General features: G+C 40.4%; 1 protein-coding gene across 5 annotated transcripts in view; it reads left to right on the top strand.

The window, feature by feature from the left end:
• The window catches only part of PPP3CA (protein phosphatase 3 catalytic subunit alpha), a 189,333-nt gene that overhangs the window by 160,967 nt on the left and 8,395 nt on the right, over nucleotides 1-19,971 (top strand). For 2 of the 5 annotated variants that reach the window (XM_081925076.1, XM_081925073.1), the window contains exons 9-13: nucleotides 4,068-4,193; nucleotides 6,666-6,740; nucleotides 12,087-12,113; nucleotides 16,321-16,405; nucleotides 18,469-18,566. In XM_081925076.1, the coding sequence (XP_081781202.1) occupies nucleotides 4,068-4,193; nucleotides 6,666-6,740; nucleotides 12,087-12,113; nucleotides 16,321-16,405; nucleotides 18,469-18,566 (411 nt within the window). The remainder of the gene's footprint in view (nucleotides 1-4,067; nucleotides 4,194-6,665; nucleotides 6,741-12,086; nucleotides 12,114-16,320; nucleotides 16,406-18,468; nucleotides 18,567-19,971) is intronic. The other 3 variants (XM_081925077.1, XM_081925075.1, XM_081925074.1) reach the window with 2 other exon arrangements.

The following is a 19,971-nucleotide window of genomic DNA, read 5'->3' as shown; positions in this document are numbered from 1 at the left end:
CAACAACTGCTATTTAGAGATATCCATAGTCAATTTTCAGGCCATCAGTCAGTCAGTGCCGGGAGATCCCCGTTGCAGATGATTAGGGTTTCCAAGAGCAGGTGAACAGTGCTAGAATGATTATCAGTTTCTGCCTACAGCTAGAGCTTCACTCCCACTACAGAATACAGAAAGCAATCAGCTCATGCAGTTGCATTTGATAATAGTAAAAAGTAATTCTAGGAAGCGCTGATATATTTTTCTCTGAAAGCTTAATGGGCAGCATAATTATCTTTTGTACAATATTTGAAAATTGGCAATCCTTAAACAAAATAGATATGGCAGCACAAGGCTGCTGAAAGAACATGCAGAACCAAACTCTCCCATTTAATCTGTGCTTTGGTTTCAGTTAATTTTTTTGGAGTTTCTTTTAACATCGATCGGTTATAAAGCATGTTTTCCTTTTGCTTTTTTGAATAATGGCTAGGGTACTTTCCCCCTGCCCTGCTCCTAGCCTTTAAAATAAAGAAAGCTTTTTTGAAAAGCAGTTTGAATAGTTGTTTTAAAGTTACTTATATTTGAGAGCAATATCAACAGCATAAATTATTGATGTGATGTAAGTTAAAGTAGCTTTTAGATTCTCTGGATGAATTATTCATTTTATCACTTAAAAAAAATATCCTAAAAACATTTATGTTTTAGCCAACTGCTCTTTCGGTGGTGGTGGGGATTTTTTAGAACCTTCTTTCTAGAACTGCTTTTTTTCAAATGTATCATATTAGGTTTCATAAATTATAAGTATTCATTTTAATGTTTCAGCCATATGAGGGAACTTGACCAGTAGAAGGATTTTAGGGCCCCCTATAAATATTTCATAAAATAGCTGGGTTTTTCATTTTGGCATCAGTGATAGCAGTAATTCATTTTACTTACCCTTCCATACTAAGCCAAATCACGTGTTCACATGAACAGCCAAGCTGTGTTTTGCCCAGTTGTTTTCCTGCTATACTACACTGAGCTAAGTCATGGTTTGGCTTAGCATGTTGTCGAAATCCGAGATCATGCCCAAGCAAGCCTCAAGCTGAATGAACCTCGCTTGTGCCTCTTGTTTCGTCTGTAGATATCTAAACTACACACCCCAGCTTTGGACAACACATGGCTTAGCACAGCAGCAGAATGATAGGGGACTCTCAAAGCATCCACAACCTCGTCTCCCAGAGTGCACTTTGGCACTAAGACATGGTTTGATTTAGTGTGACAGGTGAACAAGGCCCCTGGTTCGTGCTGAGAAATATCTTCATTTTGAGTATTATATATGCTAGAAAAGAAAAGTGACCAGAAGTAAATAAGAGAGGTCACATTGAAATTACTGGCTCGCTTACACTTTGCATATAAGAGAACGACAAAGCATTTTTGCCTTTTCTAGAAATCAGAGCCTATGTATCTGTACTAAAATAACATAATGTTAAAGGGAAGGTCAAAAAACAGCATATGCTCCATTCTTTTTATATCTCCTTCACAAGCACAGCAGAGATCTTGGTGGTTCACGCTGTGAGTAGGGGGATGTAAGTGCGAAGATGTGGTTGGAATCTAAGATTACAACAAAATCCTTAGCTGCACAGAACTTTGGAGCTGGTGAGAGATACATGATCAGATCATTTCCCTGATCTCAAATACTTTTGGCTCTAAGGGGTACATGGCGACATCTAGCAGGAGTGGAATTTGAGGGGTGGGGCAGGGGGACTACCTAGCTGTTCTGATCTTGGGGTCCCAATATTTAACCCTTTACAGTGGTACCTTGGTTTTCAAACTTAATCCGTTCTGGAAGTCTGTTCCAAAACCAAAGCATTCCAAAACCAAGGCGCGCTTTCCCATAGAAAGTAATGCAAAATGGATGAATCTGTTCCAGACTTTTAAAAAGAACCCCTAAAACACCAATTTAACATGAATTTTACTATCTAATGAGACCCTTGATCAAAAATGAAAGCAATAATCAATGTACTATACAATAAATTAAATAGGGCAGTATTCCAGATTATAAAAATAAATTTATTTTTTCCCCTCATCTGCATTGATGATAGTCATTGTTTGGATGGGGGGCTTTTATCCATTTCCGCAGTCACACAATCAATCAGTAGCTGAACTGGGTTCCACACTGTCACAAAAACAAATTAACTGAAAAAGCCTCAAAAACAAAAACGCAAAATAAGTAGCAAAAACAAAAGTGCCAAACTTAATCCATTCTGGAAGTCCGTTTGACTTCTGAAATGTTCAAAAACCAAGGCGCAGATTCTGGTTGGTTCAGGCGCCCAGGAAACAATAGCCAACAGCTGCACCACACGTTTGACTTCCAAAAAACATTCGAAAACCGAAACACTTCCGAGTTTTCAGCATTTGGGAACCAAGGCGTTTGAGAACCAAGGTACCACTGTACTTGTGTTAGGTTAAGAGAAAACAATAGAAATATTTAGAAAAGTAACTTTTTTATATAAATACACACACACTGTAATATAAACACACACACACACATGCACGTTAATAGTAGTTCCATAACTAATGGAGGATGCTTTGGCCATATATTTGTTTTGCTTCTTGACCTGGGTACTTAACACAAGATGATGGCCAGCAACAACCTACAATTTGACATAATGTCAAATTGTGTGTCTCCTATCATCTGTGAGGGCCTACCTTCTTCGTTAGAGGTTGGAATTCCACTTGACAGGTACCCATATGTCACTGGCATGGGTTAATAGCAGCTTTGAATGATGATTTACACTGGAGAAACAGTATAGGGGAAATGTTGTACATCTCCTCCTGCAGCTCTTAGAGCAACCCAGTTAAGTCTCTCCTGAGGCCACTTTTTACAAAAAATGATTGAGAATGTATAATGAATCGCCCACCACCTCAGTCGTGAATTCTCTTTTCTCTTGAAATTATATTAGCTGGTACAAGGCATAAATTCAATCTGGAAGCTGTTCATTAATTAAGTTAAATTGGTTAAGTTAAATTGGTTGGTGAACTGAGTTCATGCATGTCCACTGTACAATCCCCCAATTTTCAGTAAATGAGCTTCTGGTGAAGTAGCCTACACAATTACAAAATGACATTCCACCTTTATAAATAAGTAGCTGTGCAATGGCCCACAGCAAGGAAGCAATACGGATTCTCAAGGATTTCATCCAGGCTGCATTTTTAAATGAACCAACCTAATTTGCTTCCCATACTAACATGCAGAACAGAATGTAGTTATCATTCAATTTTCACATTTCTCTTCCTTTTATTATATTTTTGGATAAAGTGCATGCAAAAGTTTTGAATGTGCAACGTTCAAAATATTGCACATTTTTGTGTAGGTTTTTTTTTGTTTTTTTTAAACCCATTCAGATTGATGTGGAAAAAGTTAGAGCAGACATTTCAGTGAACATATACAAAGTGGACACGGACCAGAAGTAGGTGGATTTGTTCCTCCCTAAGAAGTATCTGCTAGAACAAAAGAACTAAGTAGTTTACAAGACAGTCTGAAATATTCATTTAAAATACCAATAAAAAACAATTATTAAACGCAAGTTACATAACTTATAAGCAACCATCAGCTTTAAAACACTTATATCTATTAAAATTGTGTGTCAAAGTTACCAGGTTTTCTGGAACAATTGCTTTTTAGCAGCCACTGAAAACAAAACAGTGAAAGTTCTTGTCCAGTATCAATTGTCAGGGAGTTTGAAAGGGTAGGTGCTGTTAAGCCTAAAATACTAATTTCTTACAAGTGCAAAAAATAATATGTGACACACGTAAAAATGCCAGTTCCACATATCTCAGTGGACAGATATGAAATGAAGTGATCCTTCAAAGAAACTGATCCCAAGCTGATGAGGGCTTTATATACTAATAGCAACACTCTGAATGTGGCCCAGTCAATAACAAATGGGCAACTATTTGTTACATATTTCTGAGCATGATATATGCTCTGTTGTGTTATATGCTGACAGGGTCTCACCCCTCACTTTTGTCAAAAGTTTACCATCCATGATGGAGGATCAGGGCCCAGGCATATGATAGTAATGAATGACTTCTCCTTTCTTTTATAGCTGCAGTATTGAAATATGAGAACAACGTTATGAATATCAGACAGTTTAATTGTTCTCCACATCCCTACTGGCTTCCAAATTTCATGGATGTTTTTACATGGTCTTTGCCATTTGTTGGAGAGAAAGGTAAGTAACTTCCTTTCTTCACGAAAACAGTTTCTCTATGGACTAGGATGAGGGAAATGGGCTGTTCACTAAAAGGGACCTGTCACACCTTGATGCACAAGATATTCTGAGGCCTAAGAAATGCGCCTTAAGGGAGAAAACCTTCTTTATGATGCGCTGAGGTCTGCAGTATGATCAGCAGAAGTTCTTTTTGTTCCCAACCTTTTCTTAACAGCAAAAGTGATTTTTATTTATTGTGGTGGTGTACACTGTTAGGATATTTCCGTTCCACCTTCCTTTGAAATTCATTCAATTTTCTGAGCGGATGAGTTATCAGATATAACTGGGGGAAAAGTTTAGCATCGTTATTTTTCTGGCCTCTTTACAGCAGGCCTTTATGTCAGTGTTTCTCAAATTGAGGCTCTTGCTCTCTTTCATCGCTTCTCCTATACAACTTCCCTCAATGCAAGTATCTAAGTTGTAAGAAATCTGCATAGCTTGGGAGAATCTGTTTTTACTTAGAGCTTCTATAGTACAGTCATTTTTGGTTTCAATGTAAATAGAGATGGAGCAGGTAATTATAGGAGGTGTCATACATAAATTAGACATTATTTAAATTTTTTAAATAAGATATCAGATCTCAAACTTTCTCAAAAACTAAAAGAATGACTCACGGCTTTTGGTTTGGAATTCCTGCTTCCTAACCCCACGGCTTGAAGAGACCCACTCTCCAAATCTCACATATGCACAAATTAAAACAATTAGTGAATGGTTCAAGGATGTTCCTGTCGTGGTTCCACACCTTTGAAATTCATTTCCCAGCAAAACCTACTGGACTATCTCACTTTGTAGGTTTCAGCTCCAGTTTCCCACTTTTCCCCACCTCTATTCATGGTTTGGGTTGCCATAGTTCAAAAAGTCAAAAGTATGGTCCTCTTGTGGATCAGGAACTGGTTATGTGGAGGAAGCAAAAAGTAGAAATAAATGGGGTCTATGGAGGGGTCTATGAATGGAGGGGTCTAGAGAATGAAGTCTTCAAGGATCAATATTTGGTATCTGTGCTTATTAACTTATTCATAAGCATTCTAGAGTTAGGTGAGCAGTGAGATGGCCAACATTGCTGTTGATACTAAATAGTTCAGGGTGGTTAAAGCAAAAACAAAAAAACCCTTACATAAAAATGTCATTCATAATTTAATCTGCATAATGTCCACCATTATTAGTAGGCCCCCTTTTTTGCAATATTTCAGTTATAACCCAATTTGCTGTTTAGATTCTATTTTTTAAAAATAGAAGCTAAAATCCAGTCCTTCCTCAGAATTTTTCAAGTTGGTTCTGGCAGCTGTTTTAATTATGTTTTCTTTGTAGAGTGGCTATTCAATTTTCCCTTACCATTCCGCCTGTCATAGCATATTTGCTATAAACATGTTTATTTTAGGTATACATCTAATTGTGCACCTAAAAATGTGATTTGTCAATATGGCAGATAATTGAAAATGGTTGTGTCATGCTGACCCACTGATCAGGGAAATGGAACAAGCAGCAATTTCCTGTTGAATGTACACTGCAGGTTGTATACAGCTGAAGTTTACTCATAGAAGACACATTGAAATTAATGGACATAAGTTGTTCATGGTCAGTAATATCAGTGGGCCTACTCTGAGTACAACCATTGGTAGCAAAGCCAAGTTTGTTGCTGCATAGTATGTGAAACAGCCCTAAGAGGATGGGAAGCTTTGGCAAACCGACATTACCGTGTGCTTCAAATACATTACAATTTGGTAAATGTATTTTAGGCTAACCTCCAAGTTCAACAAAATAGCTTAAACAGAACTGCTTTTTCAGCAAAATCCAGGGTGTGCTGGTGCAGAAGTCTCCTGACCTTAGAAAGATGCTATCAGCTTGCATTAACAACCACCTAGTGCTAGGTTTTGCTTTTTTCTTTGAAGCATTCATTTAGACAGAAATGCCTTCTTTCCCTGTTTAAGCATTGCTGGGTACTTAGCTAAAATATCTTATTTTTTGTCACTAGCAGCACCCAATAACCTCAGCCTTGTGCCTAGTACATGAGAGAAAGTGAGAGGAATGAGTAACAAACCTTCAGTGGGGACTGTAGAAAGCCTGACCCAAACTGTTCACATTGAGCCAACAAACCAAACTTCTGAGGAAAATACACTAGGCTTTCCGTTTGTAGTTCAGGCACCAAAAGGGAGGGATGAACATCTGTATATTTCAAAACAGGAACTTTACTTGTGCAGTGATCCTTCAGTTTTGGCAGTGGACAGTACCAATTATCCCTTAGTAACCACATGAAATCTTGGACCTCACTCTGCATATTCACACAAATAGCATCAAAAGTCCAATGCTATTGGCATATGCAAAGTGTTATTTTGTGCTCTGACTGTTATTAACTCCACTACACTGGCAGCTTTTGTGTCGGACACATCAGGTATCTCCGTCTCTCACACATCTTCCATGTGGTTTTCTTTGTAGTGACAGAGATGCTGGTCAACGTGCTGAACATTTGCTCAGATGATGAACTCGGAACAGAGGAAGATGGCTTTGATGGTAAGCGCCTTGTGTCTTCTGCTCAAGTGGTGTGTTCCAATTAATGTTTGTGCCTGAAAACCGTCTTTATTAATCTCAAGGCAAGTCATAGGGTGGGCTATGGGAGGAACTCTCTGGACTACAGTTAAGTTCTTCCAAGCTGCCCAAGACAGTGTTCCTGCTAGACAACGGTATGTTTGCTTTTATGCATGGTTTGTTGGAAAAGAATGAAAAATATATCCTTCTCTTTTTTTGCTCCTCTTCAAATCAAAAAGGCACACAGTTCCAAAAAATACCTTCTCTATGCCCAGAAGCCTGTGCAGAATGGGCCCAGTCATTTATATGAACAGAATGTGAAAGTTGGTTTTCCCTTTGCCTGATAATAGAAGGATATTTGTCTTGTTAGTTATTACAAAGTTCTTACGTTAGAGGCCAGCCATAGGGTGGCAGTTGAAGTTTAAGTTAAGGTCCTCTCTGCTTCAGAAACAACAGGTCCCTGATGAGACCATTGTTCTTCCATGTCCAAAACAAATAGATCATTGTGAATCTATTCCACACACCCCAGCAAAATACCATTTTAGACAATCCAAAAATCTTGGCTTGGCTCCTTAGCCAACCATCATCTGTGACCACTGTGAATGCCCTCTGTGATAAATGTGAGTGTCTCTTAAAGAAGCTTATTACAACTTGCTCCTCCCTGTGTCCTCTGTCATGTACAGAGAATCTGGGGAATAGGGGTGGTTTTTCGCATTTGTGCTACAATATGAAGAAGGTAAGAAATTAGCAGGAGCATCTAACGAACAGTGTGAAGAGCTCCAGCTGTTTCTTGCCTTATTTTAAAGTTGCTGAGAACTCTGGAAAGGGGATCCACATGGTGCTGGACATCTCCTAGCAAGCTGGTGTGAAAAAACTTGTGTTTAGAGATTTAACTCTTCTCCCAGTAAACTGAGAGTTTGATCATGGTTTTTCCAAGGAAGATAGACACCATGGAGTGTGTGTATTTAACATGCATAGCTGCTAGATTTTGTTTCGGCATGGCATTCCCAACCTTGAGAGTAACAACCTTCAGCATATTGCACTAACTGGAGCTTTGGGATTGTTTTATGGGCTAGCACTTTATAAGTCTTTCAAGATCACTCAGTAGTTATGGAAGACTGTATTGTTCTAATGACTGATTCCCCTCTCCCACCAAACTCCATTGTTTGAACATATAGATCAGTTCAGCTGTTTGAGAGAATAGTGGCTTTGCCAACATAAAGAGGCCAATTTGGGGTCTTCTGTGTCTTCAATCAATATGTCTCTTATTAATGAAATCTTCAAATGTGATCAGAGTAAATAAACTCGGGGCAGTTCCTAGTCTTTCTGCCTACATATTAATTTTATTTCTGAGGCAAGAGGGAACCTACAACACACTGAGGTAAAATAAAATACGGAGAGGAAGTATAGATAAGAATGGGTGGTCATTGGGTTCTTGTACATTTTGGAATGCTGATTGTTAATTTATAGTATTGATATAGAAGCTCAGTCCTATCCCCACTGTCTGTTTACTGTGGTTGGCAACAACATTCATCTAAAGCAGGGATAGAGAAATGGTGGTCCTCCCAGATGTTTTTGGACTCCAACTCCCATCAGCCCCAGTCAGCATGGCCAGTGGCCAGGGATGGTGGGCATTGTAGTTCAGTGACATCTGAAGGGTCATGGGTACCCCATCACTGATGTAGAGCCAAGGCCATAGGGTTCTTCATCCTAAAAAGGTCTAACAAACACAAAACCAGTCTTAGAACTGATTTCATAGGGAGAGAAGAAAACCTGCAAGGTAGCCTTTATCTTATGCATACCACGTGTATATATTATGATGGGGGATAATGCATTTTATTTCAAAAGTGCCTTGGTATCAGCTAGTAATTTTACATCATTGTGCAGGCAGAGTATTGCTGTCTATTATTTCTATGGCCTTATAGTGTACCAAATGCTTTATAAACCATATCATGTTAAATTCTACCTTATTGTGAATAAGTTAATACCCGTACTTTAATGGAATAATTTTCATATAATGTCTTCTGCTTTCCCTAATTGCTGTACTTAGACTATATTTTCATCTCAAATGCATGAGACAGATTTTGTTCCTGCCTTGAAGACTTGTTAAAAGTTTTCTAAAACTTTTTTGTTAGGACTCGTTCTTATTTTTAGCAGTGGCTTAAGCTGAAGTCATAAATACATATGGTGTAGAGTAGCTTCTTTCTCTTTAGTGACCATGCTGAAAAACTACTGTCACAGAATCTAAGGATTCAATTTGAAGTATACATATTAGGGACTTAGCCTTCATTCCTAAATTCCACTTACCTCAGGGTAAGCCCCACTGAATTTAGCAGAATTTATTTATGAGTAGACAGGGTGAGGGTTGCTCTGTTGGTCCCTGTGAACTAAGATTCTCCTTTAAAACAAACTGGTCAGTTTTTAAACATGACAACTTCAAATGATAGGTTGACTTGCTGAGGATGACTTGCTGAACAATTTGACTGGTTGAATACCCCCTTGTTTGTTTTAAACCACAGTCCCTAGTTCATATGTAATACTAAACTGAGATACTTTAGAAGCGGAACTGAAGTTTCCTGTGTATAAGGAGGAGGGGAGAGTGTGTGATCCCAATACTTTGGTGAGATTTTGCACAAGAAATAATGTTGGAAGAATGGTAATATTTATAGGCAAAGGTTCCATCAAAATTCTCAGCAACTGGTATTCAGAGACATACTTCCTCTGTCAGTGGAGGCAAAGCATAATCATCATGGGTAGCAGCCACTCCTATTGTCCGTGAGTCTGTCGAATCAGTACTAAATCATGCAGGTCTCACACAACCACAGCAGACTCCCTGCTCTGTCCTCATGGCATGAGCCTTTGGACACCCAAATAGGGTGAGGCAAGCAGCACATTCAAGAGCTTCGGTTCCTCCAAAATGGGACACTGGAAACTTTTGCAAAAATAATGTTTGTCACATCAAGCTGGCCTAACTTTAACCAGAGTACAAGGCTTGCTAGTTTCACCATCTGCCAGTGCGGAGACAAGGATTGAGTATAATTGGGAATGAGGGAATATTCCTTCTAACAATGGTTGCGTACACGTGTAACGTTAAACCATTCCTGCTTTCCCCCTCCCTGCCTTCTTTGAGGCTAGGAATACTTCTTAAGTTTAGTTTCATTCTCAAAATGCCAGCTTTTATAAGGGAGGGGACTGTCCCTGAATACTTCAAGCGTGCCTCTTCTTTCAAAGAGATACAAATTTCTCAAACAATCCAAATTGGTTTTTTCATCAGCAGCCTTGCTTGGCTCCTAGTCATGCCTGTTGATAAGAATCTACATTTTCCCCATTCCAGTATCTGCTAAATAGCATATTTGCCACAACCAAACTAATTACTTAAAAAAGAGCCCACCTTATATGCTGTTGTGATAATATTCCTCATTCTTTGCTCCCTGACTGCTGATTCAGCTCAGTGACATTTTTCTTCTTCATTGCCTTCCTTATCCCCAACCCTCATTGCTTTTTAACCTGATTGCCTGGGGCATCCCACATGATAACCATCTATGATCACATCACACCAGATGCATGCTGTTGTCAACAAAATCACATGTGTTGCCACAGCCAGGTTAAATAGCAGCGAGGGCAAATGGTCCGAGAAGAGATGAAAATAGTATAGAGAAGCAATGGCAGTAGGTGGTGGAAAAGGACAACAGAGAGCTGGGGAAAGAAGCACTTTTCATTTTAAAAAGTGAGAATAATGTGAAACTAGGTTTTGGATTAGATCTAAGATCCCATCCAAGTACTGAAGCAGAGACTGCATTAGATAGATTAGATTAGATAGATAGATAAGATTAGATAGAATTTTCTTGATGGAACTCTCATAAACAAATAGCTTGTTGTAGCTACCATTTATTTTAGAAGAATCTCTGCTGATTCTAATTAATATGTTTAGATGAGGGACTGGTGTCTAGCAGCAATAAAAATAGGCTTTCTGAGACAGTATGCCCTGTGATTATTTGTTCTGGCCTGTTGATTTGCCTGCTTTAAGGGAAGGGGGAAAACTTAAATTCTTATATAAATGCAATGTATCTAAATTTATTTTGGTTTAATCTTGTATTTGTCATCAAATATTCTTAAGGAGGGAAAACAAAGCAATATGCTGGTTGGGTTTTTTTGAAAAAACACACACACAACTTTGCCTATTGCCTAGCAACCTGAACTAGTCTCTACAACTAGCTCACACTTTATGTGTTATTTTCCTAATTAATGGCATTCCTGGCTTACTGAATTTGACTTAGATGATTAAAAACCTTAGGAGGCACTAATTAAAATTATGCACTTACGATAGACGGCTTGACAGCGGACGACTTGATTTGTCCTTTGCACTGTCATCAACAGGACAAACACTTCTTCTTAATTAAACCTGGTCTAATTTTTTCTTGCTTAGTATAATTTCAGTGAAATATAACTGTAGCACTTGGCACGTATTTAGTGGACAGGACCTCCTAGGGATTTAGAGTTGGTGCATAGCACATTGGCTAGAAAGTGAGCAGTGTGTTTTCCATCTTGAGGAGTTTGTTGATTGCATTGTGAGCGAAAGATGGTTATCAAAATCCCCTGTGGATTGTTGCATGTGTGCTAATTAGAGTCTAAAGTGTTTTTTACTTGGGGAAGTCCATCCCACATCTCAACGAGGCATTCATTATGTCTTGGGCCCATACAGTCAATCCCCTTCTGTTAGTCCATGCACGTGCTCTACTCTGCATTTTATTTTTACAGCAACCCTGTGAGGTAGGTTAGGCTGAGAGATAGTGACATTCCCAAGGGCATCCAGTGAGCTTCATGGCTCAGTGGAGTTTCGAATGAACCTCCCCCGTGCTAGTCCCCCCCCCCCGCTTTGACCACTGCTCCATGCTGGTCGTCATTTACATGGCAGAAATGCCATGATGAGTACAAATCCATACATAGACATGCCCCTCTCCTCCTTCCCTGGTTAACATGTAATGGTTGATCCCCTTTAAAAAGAAGTTGCATGCCCCAAGCACCATGGCCAATAATAGACCAGCCTTGTGGTTGTCTTTCTGCATTTTAGTTCATTGCACAAGTTACTAACAAGGCTTTGAGCTGCAGAGTGCTTTTCTTCTCATCATTGTTTTTTTCCCATTCCTTCTTGATGTTCCCTGCCTAATTTTGTTTCTTTTCTATTTTTCAGAATTACTTAAGCATTGCTTTCCCATTGATGTTGTCGTGTTTTATACTTTCCTCCTCTGCCTCCCCTCCCCCCCTTTTTTTAAAAAAAAATCTGCAATCTTCACTGATCTGTTTCTTTTTCCCCCTTTGGAATATCATAAGAAGATCCTATTTATGCGCAGAAGAAAGGTATTATTAAATGGGCAAGAAAGGCTTACATTTAATTTGCTTTTGTGTGACTTTTCCCAAGTGCTAACTTTCAGGAATTTCCTTCTTCATATCGGCCACCGTGATCCCTCCCATTTAGCACCAATTCTTGATTCTGCCACAGTCTCTGCTCTGGACTGAACACTAGTACCCACTTACCTTAAATGCTTGAAAGTGAGCACATTCCCTACATAGAGTCAGGAAAATCACTGCATTTATTTTGGTAAGGATTAAGCTACATGTGATCGTCCATGACATAGCTATGTCTTTGAAGGCATGTTTGCCCCATTCACATTTAAATCAGGATAGGCAATTGAAAGGGCCATATGGCATGGAGATCTCTAGCCCTTCACCACCAACTGCTATAATTTGAGCAGACCCTCCTCCCTGCATGGAGGGACATATTAGGAGTGGAGGGATGGGGTGGAATCAGCACCTCCTGCCTGAGCACAGCTTTAAATTGCACTGTACATTTCATTCATGAATGGGACAAAGCTGCAGTTTGGGCCTTCGACTTGCGTGCTGAGGTCCCCAAGACACCCCAACCCAATAACTCACACATCACACATTATTTTTGTTTAAGGTTTTTGGCATAATTTTGGCCACTACTTTATTATCATACAAATTGTGAGTGGTTGCTTAGGCATTGGTTAGACTAGCTGTCCCCCCCGCCTTGGGGGACAGCACTGACTCCGTAGCCAGTGCAGAGGAACAAGATCAGGGTCAACTGGAGCTGCGACACAGACCCTCAGCTACTCCCAGCATGCTCCTTGGAACTTACGCGGCCCGCACCCTGCACCAAGGGTTTGGACGAAGGGGATGGTAAGCTCCAGAATTCCTTTAACGGAATACCCGTGCAGCAGCAGCATTGGAGGGGCAGGCACAGCCAATCCATACCCCTCCACCAACCAATTTTAACCAATTTTAACCAATGCCTAACCACCAACCTTACAAGTTGTGACGATTTGCTACGCAGTAGGCAAAACCCAATTGGCACACACTAATCAGCCAAAAGGAAAAATTCCTACCAGGCCCCTGCACCAATGCGAACGACCCCATGACAGGCATAGCAAGGTCAAGCGAAGCCCAAGCAAGGGAGGGCGGGCGGGAGATCCGGTGTCCACAGCGAAAGAGAAAGGACAAGCTGTGTACCTTGCTTAAATAACCTCTGATCCCACCCCTAAAATTGGCAACATCAATTTTACCCCAGTAACAACATCCACCAATCTGATCCAAGCCCTTGATCCTAACTTGCCTGATAACCATGAGGGTGTCTTGTTTGGCCCCATCCGCAACCCGTGCTCTCCTTTAATGAGAACACGCTTTGCTGTGAACCTCCCTGGGAACCTGATGAAGGGTGCTATACAAATTTAATAATAAATAAATAAGCAAATTACCTTTTTTTCTAAAGTGTTGCCAGTGTGTCATATTTCTCTTCTAAGCATCTGGTAACATCAGAATGCCTGAGGGACCAGGTCCAGCTCTTTCTTATGAACTGAGCCCATTGCCTCGGGCATCTTCCTTGTCAGTTTGCACTGTTCCATGTTGCATAGGAAGATGGTGTTGAAACTAAATGAGTGCAATGGCTTTTAATGCTGAATGAATGTCATGGAGACTATATAGAATTGGAATTTGCTCATAAAATTTGTTAACTATTTCTAAATGGTAATTCCAAAATTAGTCAATCTCTGAGCTGACCCACTGAAATTAATAGGCATTAACTTAGGTGCATTTCAATACAAGCAGCAGACATTTGTTTTGGAAACTCAAAAGATATGATAATACCTATGGAGGGAAGAAGCTTGCTTGAGCTGACAAAATTATGTAAATCTAAGGGCTATATAACATTCTTTACTTATACTGATTTAATTTTCTGCAACATTTCTTGTCTCCTTTTTCCTACAAGTATTTATGTTCTTTTCTTGTTTTTCCCTTTCCCCCACTATATACCTTTCAGAGACAGTCTCTTGTCTTTATCATTTTCTTGCCTTGTGGTCTTGTGGTACCACTCAATATGTTCCACTTTTCCTATACAGTGGTACCTCGGGTTAAGTACTTAATTCGTTCCGGAGGTCCGTTCTTAACCTGAAACTGTTCTTAACCTGAAGCACCACTTTAGCTAATGGGGCCTCCTGCTACCGCCATGCCGCCGGAGCACAATTTCTGTTCTCATCCTGAAGCAAAGGTCTTAACCCAAGGTACTATTTCTGGGTTAGCGGAGTCTGTAACCTGAAGCGTATGTAACCCGAGGTACCACTGTATAGTATTTCCCCATATTCTAGTTTTCTGATTGAACAATTACAGGGTTTGCTTCCTTGAATCTGTGTTTCACCTGCCAATTAAAAATTAACATGTGCTAATAAATCCTGTTCCCCAATCCTGTCCTTTGTACCTCTGACAAATGATATTTTCTGATTATTTAGCTACTTTGAAATTATTATTGTTATTTTGTAGAATCATTTATGTGTTTATTATTCAACACTTATTAGTTTCTATGTTACACCTAAGGGCCCAAATTATCAGCCTGCAGATCATTAAAAGAAAACAAGACTATAAAATCTGATTGTTAAATTGAACAGTAACACAAAATAGATTGTTTGATTAATATCTGATACACGTGATATCGCTGTCAGGCCTCTCTTAATCATTTTTAATTACTAGCCACTTTTAATTGCATTTTTGCCATTCCTATTTAAAGTCGGTGCACTCTTATTTAAAACACACACATAATCTCCCCTCCTCACTGCTACACCTGAGATATCGCATCACGTTGCATTTTCTGGTACAACTGAGAGAGAAAAACCTCATTTCCCTTTCTGACCGAGATTCTGAAACTCTCCAAAATAACCCCACCACTTAAAATAACAATGTATAGGAATTTTAAATACTTCAAATGTAAAATTCTTTATGTTTGCTGCTTCTCAGATATGCCAAACAAATTTTTGAATTTGTTTCAAAGTTGAGACATGCAAACTTCTAGAAACCAATTGTAGGATTATTTTGTGATGCATTTATTTCCTCTCCCATTCTGTTGTAAACTTTATGGCATAAGATGCAGTGAAACCTTTCATTATGTCCTTGAAATCAAAATCTGCAGACACAGGACAGTTAGAAGTTAGATTTGCTAGCTATCTCAGTCCCCCTAGTATGCAGGGTTGGCCTTAGCATTAGGCAAAGTGAGGCAGCAACCTCAGGCGGCAGATGTTGAGAGTGGCTGCAGACCCTTCTGTGCCTCTTGAGCTCTGGGCCCCAGTAATAGCAGAGCTTTCTTATTGCTGGCTTTAATGTCTACCCTGAGGCCCTTAAACTAGCCTGTTTTCCTCAGGTGTGATGGAGAACACTGTCCTACCACCTGTGTAAGATTCAGCTGCCAGTCAGGAGGGGTGTTCTGCAGCTGGAATGGGGAGTCAACAAAACGTCCTGAGTCAGCCCCAGTGGTATGCAGTCGCAGGCACTCCCTGTCAAATTGCAGTGGATGGTGAAGGCTTGAGTGTATTTATTTCTGTAGTTAGGATTGCTGCTTCCTAAGCCTGAGCTGGTGCTCAGTATTCCTCACTCAGAACAGTAAAAATAAGAAGTCACTATTTCAAGTTTGCGCTTTGAAAATATTTTAACTGCTGGGTCAAGATAAAGGCAATTAGGAGATGAGTTAAGCCCCAAGGATAAAAAATTTTACTCCTAGACTTCTACAGGCTCCCTGCAGTGGTTTGTAGCGGTTTTGTTGTTGGTTTTTGTATACACAGGAAGGTATTGGGGGGCAGGGGCAGAAATTGCTAAGATGTTTTCTACCCTAGCTTCGATATTTTGGTAGGAATAGAATGGGCCCCAAACTTTCCCGTTTCTCTTTCCCATTTATTTCAATAGGGATAAATTGGGATTGCTTAGTAAGTTAAATTTTCATTTTTAGGAAGGAAGGAGACAACTAACCCTATAATTGTTGGGATATTTGGAGTATAAGGGAGTTTTGGTTTGCTGAAAGGGTTTTTCCAATATTACAAACAACTGCTGTGGTCCCGAACAACGACATTGGCATGGGAGGCTTAAATGGTCTAATTCTATGGTGTTGAGATATCTTTCTCAACTGGGAAGCCAGGCTGCCAAAGCATTAGAAAAAGCACTCAAAATTTATCATTACTAGCTACTAAACATTATAATTCTTCATGTTTATTATTATTTTTTCCCCTTATAGGTGCCACAGCCGCAGCTCGGAAAGAAGTTATAAGGAACAAGATCCGGGCAATAGGCAAAATGGCTCGAGTATTCTCTGTGCTGAGGTATGTCTTCTCTGCTACTGTTTATTACACGGATGACAAGGTGCTTTAAAATGCTGCTTCTCTGTTGATGCTCCCGCCATTTGAAAGCTTTGTTTTTAATTCCCTCAAACTGGTTATGTTTCATCCAGAATGTAGCCTGGATCATCACCATCATCATCATCATCACTTTTAATGTGTATACCGTCTTTCTATCTTACAATACCCAAGGCAGTTTACAAGCTGATGAAACAAAGAATGTACACCTTATAACAATCTAATGCAATACAAAAATGTGATAATAAAACATAACTTTAAAATACGCAACCTACATCAAATAAAGTAACATTCAACATCCAGAGAGAACTGCTAGATGGACCAATGATCTGAATTGGTATAAGGCAAATTTCAATGTTCCTGTGTCTCTAAATTTGGCCTTCCTCCCTACTGCTTTGCAGCCATTCAGGAGCAACCAGGATTTCCAAGTTCATGCCAAACCACCAAACATCTAATGCTGTCATAAATCACAAAGAAGATGAAATCATTGGGTTCCAAGCCGCAGAACATAATGGAAATTCTAAATGGTTATAATCCTCATAGCCGTGTGAGCTCACACGAAGGATGCATACCTGGCAAATTCATTAAAATGCAAATACATCAGGCTGTTGATATCTCGACAAGATAAGCCTGCATGGCTACCAAAGATGTGCCAACAAGGTGTTAAATAAGAATAAATTGGAATTTTAATCTTAATAGCAGGCCTCTGCCAAGGAAGTTTGCATTAAAATGATGCAGTCAGGAATGTGTTTCTCATGTCTTTGCTACTCCTTATCCCAGTATAGTCATACCTTGGTTGTCGAACGGAATCCGTTCCAGAAGTCAGTTCGACTTCCAAAAACGTTGGACAACCAAGGTGCGGCTTCCAATTGGCTTCCTGCATGCAATCAGAAGCCACATCGGATATTCGGCTTCCAAAGAACGTTCGCAAACCGGAATACTCACTTCTGGGTTTGTGGCGTTCAGGAGCCAAAACATTCAAGTCGCAAGGTGATCCAAGGTACGACTGTATTAGAATTAGAAGGCAGAGGACCAGTTGTTTTATTTATTATATATGTATCCTGCTTTTTAGGCCTAAATTTGCATCTAAAGTGGCTTACAGCAGTACAAAAAAATCCAATACATAACAACATAAGTGGCATCCAACTAAATAATTGCACACACTGGACAACCTCCACTTGCACAACATAACTTTTTGCCCTCTGTGCTTGCTGCACCATCCTCACATCTGCTCCAGGGAGTTAGGGAACAGCCATAACAGATTTAGTGGGCACATGGAGGGGAAGGAAGGCCTATTCCACAAGTGGATGTTGTTCTGGTCATGCAAGGATTTAAGAAGATAAGAAGATCCAGGTGCAACAGGTGGAACAGGGAAGTCCCACCTAGTCCAGCATCCTCTTCTCACAGTGGTCAACCGGATGCCTATAGGAAACCAGCAATCAAAACAGGAACACAAGAGCCCTCTCTCCTCCTGTGGTTTCCAACAGTTGGTATTCAGAGGCATTGCTGTTTGCAGCTGTGGAAGCAGAGCCTAGACATCGTTGCTAGTAGCCACCAGAAGCCCTCTTCTCCATGAAGTTGTCTCATCCTCTTTTAAAGCCATCTAGGTTGGTGGCCATCAGTGCCTCCTGTGAGAGTTGGTTCCATACTTTAACTATGTGCTGTTGTGAAAAGTACTTCCTTTTATCTGTCCTTAGTGCTACTTTGGATACAACTCATGTATTATAAAAATGTAACGAGGGTATGGTCTGTGGCCATATGAGCTTTAGATTTGCTAAAGGAAAGCGGTTCTGGGTCTGGTCAGTGCCTGGATGGGTGACTGCCTGGGAACCACATGCACTCCACCTTAGGTTCCATGACAAAATAGGATATAAATGAATAAAGATGTTACCAGAGGGAAGGGAAGGGTGTCCCTCAGCTGGAGCTGGATCTAGAAACAATGAGGAAGTGCTTAGCTCTTCCCTTCTCTTCTTTCTGACCACATAAGTTACTGGCTGCAATTGACAATTGCTTCATCCTGTTTCTACCAGGGAAGAGAGTGAGAGTGTGCTGACACTGAAAGGGTTGACCCCAACAGGAATGCTGCCCAGTGGGGTGCTCTCTGGAGGGAAACAAACTCTGCAAAGCGGTAAGCATGTTTGTGAATGTGTGCTATGGTGTACATAAATTCAGCTGCTAAAGCACAGAATTCCTTTCTGCTATGTAAATGCAGTCTCTTCAAGAAGAGAGAGAGAGAGACCACAGAGTGACTAGAAGCTGGCGCACAAAATTCGGCTGAAAAACCAAACTAAATAAATGCACGCAACCCCTGTTTGCAATACTTGGCAATATTTAAAGGGAGGGGGGTGACTCTGGATATATAGGGAAGAGTTACACATGTGAAGGGCAAAATCATCTCTGATATTTCTCTGGGATACTGCTGCCTCATATGTAGGTCAAGACTCATCTAAATGACTGGGGTTTATGTTTTTGTTTTTTATATATATAAAAACGGGGAGCACACACATACACAGCCAAGCTGCTCCCTGACCCCACTCATTTAGGATGGGTTGAGACATCCAGAAACCACATTTAGTGGAGATCCATGCATAAGCCTTTGGCATATCAGCATGAGGAACTTAATTGAGGCTTGCACCAGCTTACTGTGATAGCTTAAAAACATATCTATCTTGGTTCTGGCAGCTTAACTTTACAAAAGCCGGGGCATATACACTGCATGTGAATAGGTTTTCCTTCTTGCCTAGTTCTCAAACCTCTTCCCTTAGAAGTAGTCCCCATCCACAACATAGGTGGTACCAGTGACATTTGTATTTCCCAGTTTGCCCCCACCCCTTCTTCTTCTTCTTCCTTTTCCTCTTCTTCTTCTTCTTCTTCTTCTTCTTCTTCTTCTTCTTCTTCTTCTTCTTCTTCTTCTTCTTCAATGATGGAGGGAGGGAGGGCCTGGCATGGATAGAAATGTAGTGCCCCATGTTTGCCAGTGCATCCACCATTTTAACTTATCACCAATGCAACTCCCAAAGAGTCTTTCACAGGAACTACATTATGGGGTGATTTAAATGGCAGAAATGTGGACAAGTCAACTGCAGGGCCGGTCCTGTGCTGAATTCATGCATCTGGACCCACCAGTGCAGCAACCGCTTTCGGTTCCTCATAATGCAGTGATCCCAGTGCTTTATTCAGGTTTCCTCTACTGCCGTTGGGCCTCCCACCTTAGCCTGTAGTCAGGTAAGCCAGGCATCATTGTAGGGAGGGGCCTGCTGCTGGTACATCATTAATTATACTGTATCACATGCAGAATACTGGAGCAAGCCAGGGAACACAGTGCCAAAGGCTTTGGCAGGCAGTAGCTAAAGCTCCAAGTAAGTGACCTGAGCTTCCCCTCCCAAGACATGTCTGCCTCCCCACCTGCTCCAGAGACCGAAGTAACCTGAATCCAAATACAGTGGACCAGGCTTGGAGTGAAACTCATCTGCCCTATCTAACTTCTTAGTTGACAGCTTCTAAAGGCCACGGATAAAGAGGGTGGGAAGAAA

Source organism: Podarcis melisellensis, assembly GCF_964234715.1.
Source record: "Podarcis melisellensis genome assembly, chromosome: 9".
Lineage (NCBI taxonomy): Eukaryota > Metazoa > Chordata > Lepidosauria > Squamata > Lacertidae > Podarcis > Podarcis melisellensis.
The sequence above is the reverse complement of the archived record's forward strand: the minus strand, read 5'-3'. Positions and strand labels throughout refer to the sequence as shown.